The sequence below is a fragment of the Rhodnius prolixus genome, unplaced genomic scaffold (assembly GCF_049639745.1).
Source record: "Rhodnius prolixus isolate KJV_2025 unplaced genomic scaffold, Rpr scaffold_7, whole genome shotgun sequence".
NCBI classification, from domain to species: domain Eukaryota; kingdom Metazoa; phylum Arthropoda; class Insecta; order Hemiptera; family Reduviidae; genus Rhodnius; species Rhodnius prolixus.
In genome coordinates this window covers 27,944,901-27,959,925 of record NW_027411582.1, presented here as the reverse complement: position 1 = coordinate 27,959,925, position 15,025 = coordinate 27,944,901, and the positions used below count along the sequence as shown (strand labels likewise).

Below are 15,025 nucleotides of genomic sequence, written 5' to 3'. Positions count from 1 at the left end.
GAAATTGTTTTATTTAAAAAAAGTTCAGAATCCGCGATTATTTTTAGGCATTCCATTTGTAAGATGCAATTTTTTGAAATTCTTGACCTATATTTTATGTTACAGTTACGATGATTCAATGAAACATAATTTTGATTTTTAAGAAACTTTGAGCGGTACTTCGTATATTCTGGAGTTTGATAAACCAACCAAAACCCCTCAGGTAGATGGGTAAAATTTTGACACTTTTTTTTTTTCAGGTTAAAGTAATTTAAAATGGTTCCGGGGAAGTACTCTGGAATTCTCTTTAATGTGATTTTTTTTTTTTCTTCAGTATAAGTTAAATAAGTTGCACTTAATAAACTATGTTGTAGAGTCAAATTCAAATTTAGTAAAGATTCGAAGTCTGCAAAACAACTGACGCAATTACATGAAGTTCGTGTGAGCTTATTTCACTAGGTTTTTGTAATTTTTAATTAATGCCTGAAGGTATTGGAATGCGTTAGTTACATTTATTGGGAGTCTAAAAACGCAATTGCATTCAATTAAAGGAAATTATATTTAAAGTTGAATTTTGGTATTTTAAAAAAAGAAGAAGCTATATTTTTTGTATTTTTATTTTTTTTTATTTCAGGCGCATCAACATCTTAAGGTGTTAGTAATAGGCGCCTGGTGCCAAAATTTTCTTGTAAACTATAGGAGTCTGGGAATCAGGTGATGTGATACCTCTCTTTAGTGTTATAGTGTACAGGTTACTTCTTGGTTGTTCATTGTAAAAAGTAGGTTGTGCAATACTTAAAAACTCTATGGGCTATGTTTTTACCTAAAATCGTTTTTCTACTACGTAGTAAAAGTTTGTTGAAACATTTTAATATTACTAAATCTAAAGAGTGTTTTGTTCGATATCTACATTTAACTAATAGACTTAGTCATGATGAATTTGAAGCAGAAGATCCAAAGTCTGAAGATGAAGTTGTAAATATAATATATGTTGGAAAGAACGGCGAAAAGAATAAAGTTAGAGGTAAAGTAGGTGACAATGTTCTTTATTTAGCACATAGATATGGGATTGATATGGAAGGTGCTTGTGAAGCATCATTAGCTTGCACTACTTGTCATGTTTATGTTCATGAAGATTACTGCCACAAATTACCACAGCCAGAAGAAAAAGAGGAAGACCTGTTAGATTTGGCCCCTTTTCTTCGCGAAAATTCTCGGCTAGGTTGCCAGATTATATTAACCAAGGAACTTGAAGGAATGGAAGTTACATTACCAAAAGCTACAAGAAACTTTTATGTTGATGGACATAAACCTAAACCACATTAATGATATTAGAGCTTTTCGTTTATTACAGACTTAGTAGTGATCTTTTAAAAAGTCAATTGTGAAATAGGTGTACTATAAGGTTAGTAAATCTTAAAGTAAATGAATTTGGTAAATTGATATTATGAAAGGAGCATATGTTGTTCTATCTACTTTAAACACCTAGTGCTTTTATAATGTGTTATTGAACCCTATAACGTCGGAAAAGTTTCTTAATGAATATCCTGATTCGGAAACCTTACATTTATTAATGTCTAATTCCCCTTCAAATTCTTTAATTTTAAATCACACATTTGCTATTAAAATCTCTCAACATTGGTTTTCATTTGCCAGTTTTTACCAATTAAGATTTTATCACTGATGAGTTTTCTTATTAATGATAATTACTTACGAGAAATTAACTATTTTGGTGCATACATGAAGATGGTCAAGGAATATGATCTTACATCATAATACAGGCACAATGCGTTATCCGAAAATATATGATCACCTTCGGTCACAAGGAAAAAGTGGCTATTGCCTCATCAAACATAGAAAGTGACATACATTGAAATTTGTTGAATGGGAATTAATGATTGTAAGGAAGAGGATATTTTTTAGATGTTTTTGCTGATGGGTAGAAAGAGTTTCGTTCGAGACAGAATATGAATTACTTCTGCGGAAATACGTTCGGTTTGGATAGAAACAAAGGCCTGGGATAAACTAATCCATATTAAACAGGGCCAGTCGGAGTGAGATCATTAAGAATGATAATGTATTTTGTACAATACATGTAGTTGGTAATTCGTTACTGGTGGTATTTACGATCCGCTATTACTTTTTTAATTTTGTGCTTTAATCATTTTCAGGTTAATTAATTTCGAAAAAGGGAAAAATTTCGCTTCAATTTCCAAATTACAAATACAAATTATAATAACAATATTTTTGAATTTTAGTTTTTCAATAATTTAGTTTTTTTTTTCAATAATTTAATACAAAGAATTGAAATCAGTTCAACCGATAGCAGGCTAATTTGCGGAAAGTGCTGATTGAACAGGTTCAAAATGATTCTAGCTTATCTGTAAAAGTGAATGAAATTATGTACAAGTATTGTAAAGAATTGCTTAATTTAAAACTCAACTTCCTTATTAAACAGAGAAGTAATAGAAAACTGCAATGTTTCTTGAAGCAGATCCAGCAATTTTTATTTCAGTTATGAGTAAAACCGGATCTTTTTTCAGTGAAATTGTTGTTCCTAGCAAAATAGTTGAAGCTTGATTAAAATAAATTAGGGTAAAATAGAAAAAATATATGTGTTTTATTGTATTTTTTTATTTAATGCGTAAATGCAAAATATATTTAGGTGTATCATAATGGAATTAGCTTGTGAAGCAGCAAGATTAGCTACCAAAGCTGTAGATTATGATAAAGGTTGTTATACAGCGGCTGCAGCTTATTATTATAATGAAGCAGCAAAACTTCTCCAAGATGCTGCAGAAGCAGTAGATGAAAAACGAGAAGAATGGATAAAAAAATCGTCAGAATATAGAGCAAGAGCTACTACTTTATTAAAGCCAAGTATGTATTTTATTTTGTGAAATTAAAATTTTATTTATTAATTGAAATCCTATTTATTTACCTGTTTTTTATTTTTATTATTTGTAGAATCACAAACAGAGCTACAGAAACCGCATAAATTAGTTTTAACAAAATCTCGTTTTCTTTTTGGCCAAGCTGTGGAAGCTGAAGAACTAAATGAAATTGAAGAAGCTATTAGATTGTATACAGAAGCAGTTGAACTGGCTTTTAATGGAGTTAGTTTTTAGTTTATTAATCAAAGAAAGATTTTCTCGAAATGGCTCCTGATTTGCTTGATTGAATGATTTATTTTAAACTTGATATATTCATTGCAGTCCAGTATGTCTACAACTATTATTTGAAAACATTTTTCCAGAAAAAATTCAATGAAAGGCACTTTTTTTGGGAGAGATGTGTAGTTAAATTGCCTTAACACCTGCTGTTTGTAATTAAGTACAAATGTTCCATCTGTTAACAACGACTTGCTAAAATATTCAAAATGAAGAAAAAGTTCGACCGAAAGAGCCAATTGTCTGAAGTTTTTGTTCTATTCTGAGATTTTTTATAAAAACTCCACAACTAATTTCTTTGAATTCGGCACACCAACTTTCATTTTCAACTGTTTTCCAGTGAAATTCTTTTTTTTTTAAATAATTTTTTAGGGTGGTGTGAAAGTAGACATTCTTCAAAGTGGTATTTCATGTTTAATAAAATAACCTTTTTTAACTATAAAATAAATATTTAGTAAAAATTTGGTGATAAACTCCCGAGTTTAAAGCAAGTTCCGTTTCAACAAAAGTGTGAATCTCTCTAAACATTTTTTTTTTTTACATTAGTATAATACACAACGAATAGCTTAGAAAATTTTGTAACGCCATGTTTCCCTTTCTTAGTCCCACTATTGTAGTGAATTTAAATTGACGCCAATGAACGTTAATAAAACATGTTATACATTATGAGATGGTGGTAATCTTCTGTGAGGTCGCTTAGGAATAAGGAAGGAAGTGATTTGAAGGATAGCATGGGTAGGTAATGAGGGCTCAATAGATCTTATAGGTCTTATCTTAATGCAGTTTTACATTCTTGAAAAATAACAATAAAAGAAAGTGATTAAAAATTTGTAGTTTGAGGAATTCCTTGAGAGTGATAAAAAGTCGTGTGAGTGATTCATTTCAAATTTCTGTAACTTTTTATCATGTGATATTCTCATTCTAAGATTTTTAATCCTGAAGTGAAACTTGGAAGATAAAGATTTAGTATTAGTGAATTTTTCCAAAAATAATGCTTTTTTGGAAGTGCAAGAATAATAAAATTCGTAAGGACAGCCTATTTTTTTTTCCTATTTCAGAGAAAGATGATCGAAAATGAAAAATTTCAAGAAAAATTTAACTATATTATCAATAAAGCGCTCGAAAGAGCTGAAGAGCTTAAAGGTATCAAACAGCCATTCATTGATGAAACAATTAAGAAAGAACAAGAGCCAGACATTTTGCACAATACTTCAAAACGACCAGGTTTCTATTATATTTATATGTTTCATTTGCTTGAATATGGTTAAACTTGAGTTACCAGTAGCAACTGTTTTTAAATTAACTTCCTACTATAAAGCAACTAACAGATAACTAAAAAGAGTTAATCTTAATATGAGTTTACAAGTTATGTTATTGGATATTCAGCCTTTTTCGTCTACTACAACTTATTTAAGCGTGTTATATGGTCGTTGTTACCATATTTTTAATCACTATTTGGTCATATTAATGTCGAAGACGATTAATAAACGTAACTTTGACTCGTGCCAAAAAACCTGGTAGTTTCCCGAACGATCTCCAGGGTTTACCTGTTGCCTGCCTTTGGTGTCCCATTTTAAGTGTTCTACTGATTGTTCTGAACTCTAAACAGGACTTGTAGCTATATTTTTTTCTAAGATCCTAAAAAAAGGATATCTTGATTTCCCCCCCCCCCCCAAAAAAAAACGCAATGGCTCTGTATCCATTGGAAGCAGACCACCTGACTTGCAGAGATCAGTGTATCGACGATTGACTGACTCTCACTTGAATGATGCGTTACTCACGTCGAACTCTATGAGTATTTTTCAGTCTGTTAGTCTACAAATAGCTTCAATTATTGGGAGTCTCAATTTGAAGTCTTATGTAGGTCAGAAGACTCCTTATTAAACTATTAATTAGCTAAATCGTCTCATCGGCTCTACGATTTGTCTGGCAAAAATGCAAGTCCAGTATTCCCCGTTGAATCCATAATGAGCCATATGTATGCCATAGTTGTGCTTCTGTAAAGCCAACAGTTATCTAGCTGTGCAGTTTTTATTTCTTCTTTTCTTTAGATCAATATTTTTTTAGTTTAAAAAATTTCTCCAGAAAAATGTTTGTTTAATTTGAGAGTAATTATCTATCTGCTAAAATAATTGTCGAAAGAGTGCTTTAAATCGGTTTTTTATTTTACAGTTGCTCCTCAACATGCTACATTTGTGAGAAGTGACAGTAGTAAACATTTACTAGTTAGTGGAAAGGTGACTTACACTAAAGAAGAAAAAGAAGTACTGTTTGCAACTTCAACTGTTAATAAGCATAGCTTCGTACCATTTATGGAAATTGATTTAAAAGAGAGGTAAATATCAACCATTGACAACCTTAAGTTCTCTAGTTGTTGTCTAAAATGTTGAAACTTTTTTAGAAAATCTACTTGTCTCTACTGATAATATTAGAATTGATTGTCATACAAGAAAACAAATTATATTTATACATATATATAGGACTAAACCCTTTATTCTAATAAAATTTCAAAAACTTTCTCGGAAAGAAAACGTATTACTAATATTTTAAGTATAATTAGCTGACTGTTGATTCAGACTGTGACAATTTTTATGGTGAAATCAAGATGTGTGATCGACCATTACTGATCATTCAAAATTATGTGTAAAATTGTGCAAAATATTTAAAAATCTTAGATAATTGTAGAAGTACAATCTTCCAACTTTCAAAATGTAGACTTGATCCTTCTCATTGGCGAAGTTTGAATATTTGTTGATATAATTTTGTACATTCGACTCTAAAATGAGTCATTCTTGTCTAAAATTCTTTTACATAGGTGCTTTCGTCTAATTGCCTTTTATTCATTTTCTAGATGACTGTAGGTTAATGCAGGAGAAAAGTCGATGAGTGGTTGATTGTTAGAAATTTCTATCAATCACTTTGTATAAATGAACGTTTTTAAAAAAATTACCTTATAATATTTTTTTCTCGATAGATTTCGATATGCTATACCATTCACGGATAAAGACGGACCATTAACTTTATCTCCAAAACAGAGTCAGCAGTTTCATAAATGGGTGCGACCAGAAGAAATTTTTTCCGAGCCTATTCTTATTGCCAACAAATATATTGATTGTTTTAGTATTAAACAGACAGTGAGTAAATTTGATCTTTTTATTTTTGTTTGTTTGTTTGCTCATTTGATTATTGTTTGTATATGCATTTATGTGCTACCAGATTTAACTAAATATTTCATTTAATTCTGTGTACAGATTGTATCGGATTGTTCATTTGTCGCTTCTTTGGCAGTTAGTGCTTTATATGAGAAAAAGTTTGGCAAACGTCTACTTACTAGAATCATCTATCCCAGAAAAAGTGGAACTAAGGAACCAATCTACAATCCTTTTGGTAAATGTATTAGTAATGTAATTGGACAAAAAAGGTGTATAATATCTTTTGGTTTCATAAGAGAGGGTCCGAAAGTGTCCGTGTGTTATGTTTTAGTGAATAGTCACCTAAACATTCTGAATACAAAAAAAAATTGTCAATGAGATTTAAAATAATAATGAAAAAAAAAGGTTTCATAAGAAATTGATAGTATATTCAAAATACATCTCATTTGCCTCCAACCATGACAACTAATTTAGTAGTTGGACACAGGGCCCGCCTGAAAAATAGGCATTACCTTACTTCAAAGTAGATCCTAAAGTGTTTGTAGTAGTTACTTTGGGTTGTGCTTTCTAAAATTAAGTTACATCAGCGATAATATCGAAATTTTTACGGAGAGTTCTTATCGATAAATCGATTTCGGCGAGCTGTAGGATTCCATGCTAATACTGTTCCGTAGGATTAGAGGTAAGGAATTTTTTAACAGCAGCTGTGAGTAAGTGTTGAATCACCAACCTCGGAGAAAATAAGTCGTTGATTGGAACCAATGATAATCTGAAGGCACTATTTCAGGGATGTTTGCTAGATGTGGTAAATCACTTGGCTCTTGATTGAGAGCAACGGTTTTCCCGTGTGGATAAATTCATAATGCATAATTCCAAACTATTTCCCTCACATAAATTTAGAAGTGATTAATTCATTGTTAGATACTAATAGAGGTAGATTTAAAAGTTTATATCTCATTTGTCTTTATTCGGTACAGTTTCAGATTTTCATTCAGTTTTGAGTTTAGAATTTAACATCCACTTATAAAATTACTGTCTCTGTTACAGTTGAAGTATACATCAATCCTTATTAAGGATATGTCCGAGTATACGTTTATAAACAGAAATCAAATTTCTTAAAATCTTGATATAACAATCCGTGAAAGAAAATTCAAAACAGGCCACATATCTGGCGACTAGATACAATAACTTCTATTTCATTTATTTAAAATAAATTTCTGTTTAATATTATCTTGATTGATAAAGTTTGTATTTTCTAAGGCAAGTATATGGTGAAACTTCACTTAAACGGGATCCAAAGGAAAATAATAATAGATGACACATTGCCAGTGGATAAATATAATGACTTGTTATGTTCATTTTCAACCAAGAAAAATGAAATTCTTGTGTCACTACTTGAAAAGGCTTATATGAAAGTTATGGGAGGCTATGATTTTCCAGGTTCGAATAGCGTAAGTATTTATTTTAAAATAAAGATTTTATATGAACGTGATAATAGTAAATGAAAGTGCCGCTAAGTCATGAATTATCTTCTTTTAGTTACTACCAATGCATTTTTTGGCAGACACGTTTTTATTTTCTATAGAACTATTCTAAGTCAACCTGATGGGCTTTACATTGGAGATTTTTTAAGCAATTTTTCTTAAATTTGCTTTTTGATCCATGTAAATGCCTATCACTTTTATTGTTAACATTTTTCTGGGCTAATGCTCTTCAGAGCATTTAAGCATCCCACCAAAATGTCTCTTCAGTCCAATTTATTGTAAAGCCATCTATCTGTAGAATCGTTTGCTCACAAAAAATCTTTGCGTTTTTAGTGGTTCACTTCTCTAATATTACTTCAGGTTATACAATAAATCCAGTTCTTGCTCCTTTGGACAACCCATCTAATCGAAATAATTTGGTCCATAGCTCACTTTTATTGGGGTGAACATTTTTCTACGGTTGTATAGAATTCTTCGCCTTCAAAAACTCTTCACTGCACCAAAGTTGAACTGAATTACTTAGATGAAGATGGGTTGATTGGATTATACTTATAAAAAGAAAAGTAAAACACCCAAAAGACTTTTGTTACATCCCAGTAAAATTAAAGAAAATTTTGTTCCAGAAGTGTGAGGATAAATTGGTTCGAACGAAGAGCTATTAGAATTTAATCTTTTTAATAGAAAACGATTAACTTTTTCAGTTTTTTCGATTTTGTTTAAACTAAATATACTATAATACTAGATAAAAATATAATTCTATCAATGTTTATTGAAACATTTTTCTGGCCAGGAAAAGGCTAGACAAGGGGTGCATCTCTCTTAGATCAACCATAAGCCTTTCTCAGTAATTGTAATCAGATTGTAATCACAACTCGCCATTGAATAAATAATAATTAATATTATTAATTATTCTGGACGTATTCTGTCTGTCTTTTTTTTCTGTTGCTACACCACCTTGAACACTTAAATAAGAAAATTAGACAACGTAAGAGTGGACAACAACAACACTTTTTTGGTTTATTGCAACAACAGCTTGATGTTACTTTTTTGCAACAGCAGCTTGATGTTTCTTTTTTGCAACAGCAGCTTGATGTTTCTTTTTTGCAACAGCAGCTTGATGTTTCTTTTTTGCAACAGCAGCTTGATGTTTCTTTTTTACAACAGCAGCGTGGTGTATTTGAATCCATACGTAAGTCTTTCAGTCTAACCGAGTCTGTGAAAACTGCCGAACTTTCCTGTAAAAGAATTTTTTTTATATATATTTTGTATTGTTGCTGAAAAAAAAACTATGGTAGCCAATAATCGTAGATATTGATGTTTTTCGAAGTAAAAAAAAGATATATACTATATTTTAATACATACATAATATATATATATACTATATTTAATATATTCAGTGGTCAAAAAAAGTATTCATACACTAAGTTTTTTTACTTTATCTACTGAACTTTTGTTTCTAGGATGACTATTTCTTCAGCACTGAAATAGAAAATAGTAACAATGAATTTAATGCTCTTATTTTCTTTTATAAACATAAAGAATTAATTAAAAAACAGAAAAATCATTTATTGTGTGCAAAATAAGTATTCACACACTCAGTCTGAATGTTATAATTAACGCAAAACTAAAGACCTAATATTTTGTAAGCAATCCCTTTGCATTTGTTATTGCCTGAAGCCTCCTTGGCATAGATTCCAACTGGTTTAGTGTCTCTTGAGATGAGATTTCTGTCCATGATTTCTTTAAATTGGTTATGAGCTCTTTACTGGAAGAACATTTCAATTTTCGAATTTTCCGCTCCAAATAAGACCATAAATTTTCAATAGGGTTTATATACGGAGACTGTGGAGAGGTGACAAGTTGTTTCCGGGTATTATAAAGCAGCTATTCCTTAGTATTTTTGGATGTATGTTTGGGATCGTTATCCTGTTGAAAGAAGTATGCGCTTCCGATGAGCACGCCAACTCTCAGAAAGTCTCGCGTCAACTTTAGGGACCCTTGTTACGCCACAGACCATCAGGAATCTATGCCAAGGAGGCTTCAGGCAATAACAAATGCAGAGGGATTGCTTACAAAATATTAGGTCTTTAGTTTTGCGTTAATTATAACATTCAGACTGAGTGTTGTGACTGAGTGAATTATTTTTTTGCTTTTTAATCAATTCTTAATGTTTATAAAAGAAAATGAGAGCATTAAATTCATTGTTACTATCTTCGATTTCAGTGCTGAAGAAATAGTCATCCTAGAAACAAAAGTTCAGTAGATAAAGAAAAAAAATTTAGTGTATGAATACTTTTTTTGACCACTGTATTTGAAAGATCAACGATTTGACTAAAATGAACGGTAACAAAATAATTAAATAATTTCTTTCAACAGTCTATTGACTTGCATGCTTTAACTGGCTGGATACCTGAAAGATGTTCGTTGCGAGATGAACCTGAGGCGAAGATTAACGCTTTATTCAGGGTATTGATGTCATCAATGGCGAAAGGTAATGTGTTAGCGACGGTTGCTACAGGTGAATTACCTGAATCAGTTGCTGAAAGAGCCGGTTTAATACCGACACATGCATATGCCATTCTTGATGTAAAGCATGTTCAGGTAAAGTAGTAAATTTGTTCGAAAATGAGAAAAAATTTAGTAACAAATATATTTTAATGATATAAAACTGTTCAGGGAGTGAAATTAATGATGCTCAAAAATCCATGGTCACATGTACGCTGGCGTGGTAATTATTCAGATCTTGATGTCACAAACTGGACGAAACCTTTAGCTGAAGAATTGCACTACAATCCGGAGAGTGCTTCTAATTTCGATAATGGAGTTTTTTGGATAGATTATGCTTCAGTTCTCAAATTTTTTGACATAATCTATCTCAGTTGGAATCCTGATATTTTCAAATATACATTTTCTACACATCAGTAAGTCTATTTCATTGGTTATTTAGTTTAAGCTGATCTCATTTTTTATTATATTAAAGGTCTTTTAATAAAAATTAAAAAGATGTTGGTCAGCTGGAATTGGACCAACTAAAGATACATACAACATTGGCGACAATCCCCAATTTAAATTAAGTGTGGACAGATCTGGTTCAACAGTTTGGATCCTACTTACTAGACATATCACAGATATAGAAGATTTCAAATACAATAAAGAATACATTACCGTTTATGTTTATGCTACAAATGGAAGAAGAGTTTATTACCCACGTAAGTTATAATCTACACACATTGTATTAGTAACTTAATAAACTTCCATTACAAATCGAGATTCACCGGATTCCTGTTTAATATTTCGAGATCTGTTCGTGTTCCATGTTTATATAAAATCGCAAAAACTAAAAAAATACTGGTTAATCCTAGTTAAATTTCCTATTGGATTTCCAAGAATGAAATAGATATTCAAATAGATCATTTATTTATAATTTGTTCTTTTGGGAGTAAATATAATTCATCATATAAAGAGCAGTAAAGAAAACTGACTTAATGAGAACTCTTGTCTTCTAAATGTCTGCATCTTCATTATGTTCTTTGGAAAAACAGTCCTATCCTAACAAACTTTATATTTTTCATTTTTAGCAACCTCTTACCTTTCATTGTTGCCTTTCCAACAATGAGAAGATAAGGGGCCCTTGAGATTAAGGGTCTACAGATTCGTTTGGTCATTCTGTCAGTTGTGCTTGTATTTTTTTTCCTCTCCCCTCGCTGAAATCAGAGACAGGAGCATTACCCTCCAATTTTAATTGTATTTATACGTATGTGTGCCCAACCGCTTTAATTTAGAGAGAATTTAAAAAAAAAACAACACGTGTACTAGACTTCCAATATGTCCATTTTCGCGTATGCGCCATGTCGTTTTTAGTTTCATTGCTACTAGAATAGTGCTATAAGTAAAATGTACATATGCAAACAGTTGCGTAAAATGTTAGATAATGCAAATTAATTTTAATGTATTTCTTCCAGAAACTTATTACGGGAAAGGTTAATTGAACTTATACCCCCACTTTTTTTAATTAGTTGAAAAACGTACATCTTAGAATTAGTTCATAATAAAATAACATTGTAGTTATTAATATGATAGAAAAAGGGGAAGGATTATCTAAGTAGCTAGCGTGCTGGACGCCCGCGTGGAGATTGCGGTCTCGAATCTAGCTACTGGCATTTAGATTTACTCTTCATAGCAGTTGATAACACTTCTATCCGAAGGCTGGCATTGCACTTAACATTTCTGAACAATAATTAAACGGTTGTTTTGTTAGAATAAGTAGACAAAATTTGGTTATCTATTATAAATTTTCTGATACTTATATTTATTGCAATTGAGTTATTCATTATATTCATAATAATTATATTCATTGTTGTACAAATTATTCACAAAAAATTGTAGCTAATATTCCTCAATAGAGCAATGAAGATAATTTGGATATTAGTATGTAAAATAAATATCCTTGCAGGTGATCCGTCACCTTTAATAGAAGGGGTAAAAATTAACAGCCCCCATTATTTAACTAAAATAAAATTTAATGAAACGCCAGAAAAGGATTTCACCCTTGTGGTTGGACAATATGAAAAAACTACAACAATTTATTATACATTAAGAGCTTACTCTGATAGTCCATTTGAACTCACTAAAATTGGCAATCCTTATAACTACGTTAAAAAGGTAAATATAATTCATTACATTTAATAAATGTGTAAAATTATTCACCTCATAATAATAAAATGATAGATTACAGATGGTCAATGGAAAGGGATAAGTGCAGGTGGTTGTCGCAATCATCCCACCTTTATCAACAATCCTGCATATCAGTTAGTGTTAGATTCTGCAGGAATACTCCTCATTGATCTCAAAGCACCTAAGGATGTTTATATAGGATTTGAAATAATACCAATCGATGCATCAGATTTCAAAAAGCGGGATACGGGAAGCTTTAGGTAACTTCCTACTTTTGTATTGCATAATTTAATATTTTTTATAGAATGAAAACAATGTGAAAGAAAAATTTTAATAGGTCCTCATTTGCCGTATTGGAACTAGACAATGTACCTGCGGGAACATATGAAATAGTGCCTTCTACCTTTGAGCCTAACACTGAGGCAAGATATTTCTTAACGATCAAGGCTTCAAGTACCATGCAAGTTACCAAAATTAGATAAAAAACAAATGTTGAACAACTAATTGTTTTTAATTTTTAATACTAGTGTTATATTTTTGTATTGAATAAGCCTGCAAAACTTCTGTTAGTTAAATACATTTAATAATATCGAAGTTCTGACATTTCCTCAATATTTCTTGTTGTTATTCGCCAAACTATGTAATTCCTTCTCAGGAAAAGACCAGTATTAGAGAATCTAGAGGAACTTAGATCTTAAAAGATTTGCAGTGAAAAGTTCTAAAGGAAGGAAAAAGGTGAGTTTAAAAAATTAAAATCATTATCGGAAACGAAAATTAGTGAAGCGGAATCTTTTAATATTATATTACAAAATTTGAATGTTACAAGTTTAAAAAAGAATGTAAGTAAACTTGCACTTATGTCACTCTTTAAAATTTTACAAATTAGTTGTTAGGTTTTAAAGGGATCGGCAAAAATGTGGGGTCGAGTTCGCAAAAAGTTTAAGAAGCTTTGTAAGGGATGTAAAGAGTGAACTGCGATGGACAAAATCAACGATACATTTTACATTCAGGTAATAAGAAATGTTAATGCTTATATAAATATTTTTTGCGATATTATTTAAAAAAGAATACTACCTTTTATTATTAGAAGAAATGATCCCGTTTAACTTCTTTTCCTTTTTTTTTAAAATTGTTTACATTTGTTTTAATTGATTATTATTATTATTACTAGGTGTACCCCTTTTCTATGGTTTCCATTTTTTTGCTCACAAAGTAAGTTAAAAATATGTAAGTTGTGACGAGAGAAATTTGTGAATGCATCAACTAGAATTCGTTGGTGTATACTTAGTGCGTCCACTAAACACTAAACTAAATTTATTTTTGTCTTATTTCTGGTTATTGTATTGTAATCTGGAGCATCTTTATTATTTCGTTCTAAATGCTGTTTCGTTTCAGTAATCGGATTGCAGTTATTCTAGTCTTCAATAAGAACAATGCTTCAAGAGCTGAAATAAAAAACTAGTTTGGGAATTCTTCTTTGCTTACTTTAAAAAAATAAATAAATGTAAAACGCTATATTGAATAACCTAAAAGATAGATTGAAACGCTTTCTTCTAGAAAGGATTGCGAAGTCGTCCTGTGGTAATGGTAAGATAAAATGAATAGTAAAACTTAAATTTTTGGTATCGAGCTGATATTTTTTTTAAAGTTTTTAGTAAGTAGTAAGTGATATTGTCATTCGAAAAAAGTTTGACAGCAGTGCATTGTAATTACGAAGTCTCCTTTGAGCAAATCTATTATCACCTTTAATGTATTTTGATATTAGCATAAAGTAATGGCAGAAGATTGAAGTCTTACTGTTGATTGATGGATACAATGGATAGCATGGCTAAGGAACAACGTTAGATTTGTAGACAACCTTTTACTCCATATCTTCAACTTCTTATAAAAATCGTTAGTTTTTATTGATTTACGTATGGAAATTTTAGTTACGTTACTTGTAAATAGTGAAATATCATTACAACTTATGGAGATTTATTAAGAATTTTCCTCGTGTGTTGTACCAACATTATTGTCCCATAATTATTAAAATAGTTTCATGCGATTGGTTGGTTCTATTATACATAGTTTGTGAAGAGAGTGGAACTTATAAATATATTATTTTGGTATTGGCTGTAATTAAATCAAAGAATAGTTCAGAAATTGAAGTCCTTATGTTTAAATTAAAGAAATTGGGCAACTAGAAATTCTTTACATCATGTTCTTACTTTAAAATTATTAATAAAAAAAAAATAGACGTATTAAGGTCATTCTAATGCTATCTAGCGGCAATAGCTTAAACTAGGAAGATATGATTACATAAGTACTAGTTCCAGTGATTACCGCTAGGTAGCATGAACATGTACTTTTACACTATTAAAATAAACATTAACCTCCTAACCAAACATCTGTCCGGTAAGGCATTGGGGTAGAAAAGTTATACGGTTTTGTCCAAATATTCTCTTTATTATGTAGCAACAGTAATAATTTGCTTTATTTATTAAATGTTCTTCATCCACGTTGATAAAAATTTTATATCGTCAGTATTTTAAAAAGTTTTCCTCTAAAAATATGTCCCAAGTTTAAA

At 30.7% G+C, this 15,025-nt stretch overlaps 2 protein-coding genes across 4 annotated transcripts; both read left to right on the top strand.

Annotated features, from left to right (window-relative positions):
* Nucleotides 1-717: 717 nt before the first annotated feature.
* Nucleotides 718-13,071, top strand: LOC141447283 (calpain-7-like). 3 transcript variants are annotated; one of them, XM_074114689.1, is made up of 14 exons: nt 718-1,384; nt 2,645-2,859; nt 2,947-3,095; nt 4,208-4,373; nt 5,322-5,484; nt 6,124-6,283; nt 6,401-6,536; nt 7,562-7,752; nt 10,162-10,386; nt 10,462-10,706; nt 10,789-10,994; nt 12,239-12,447; nt 12,514-12,719; nt 12,797-13,071. In XM_074114689.1, the coding sequence occupies exons 2-14, from the start codon at nt 2,655-2,657 to the stop codon at nt 12,939-12,941; spliced, it is 2,406 nt and encodes an 801-aa protein (XP_073970790.1). In that variant the 5' UTR covers nt 718-1,384; nt 2,645-2,654; the 3' UTR covers nt 12,942-13,071. The 3 variants fall into 3 exon arrangements, with proteins under 3 accessions (XP_073970790.1, XP_073970791.1, XP_073970792.1); XM_074114690.1 differs by having other exon boundaries at nt 748-1,003; XM_074114691.1 differs by lacking the exons at nt 718-1,384; nt 2,645-2,859; nt 2,947-3,095 and adding an exon at nt 3,867-3,884.
* Nucleotides 793-1,305, top strand: Fdx1 (Adrenodoxin-like protein 1, mitochondrial Ferredoxin 1). Its single transcript, XM_074113141.1, has one exon. It carries the CDS (start codon nt 793-795, stop codon nt 1,303-1,305), a length of 513 nt encoding a protein of 170 aa, XP_073969242.1.
* Nucleotides 13,072-15,025: the final 1,954 nt, after the last annotated feature.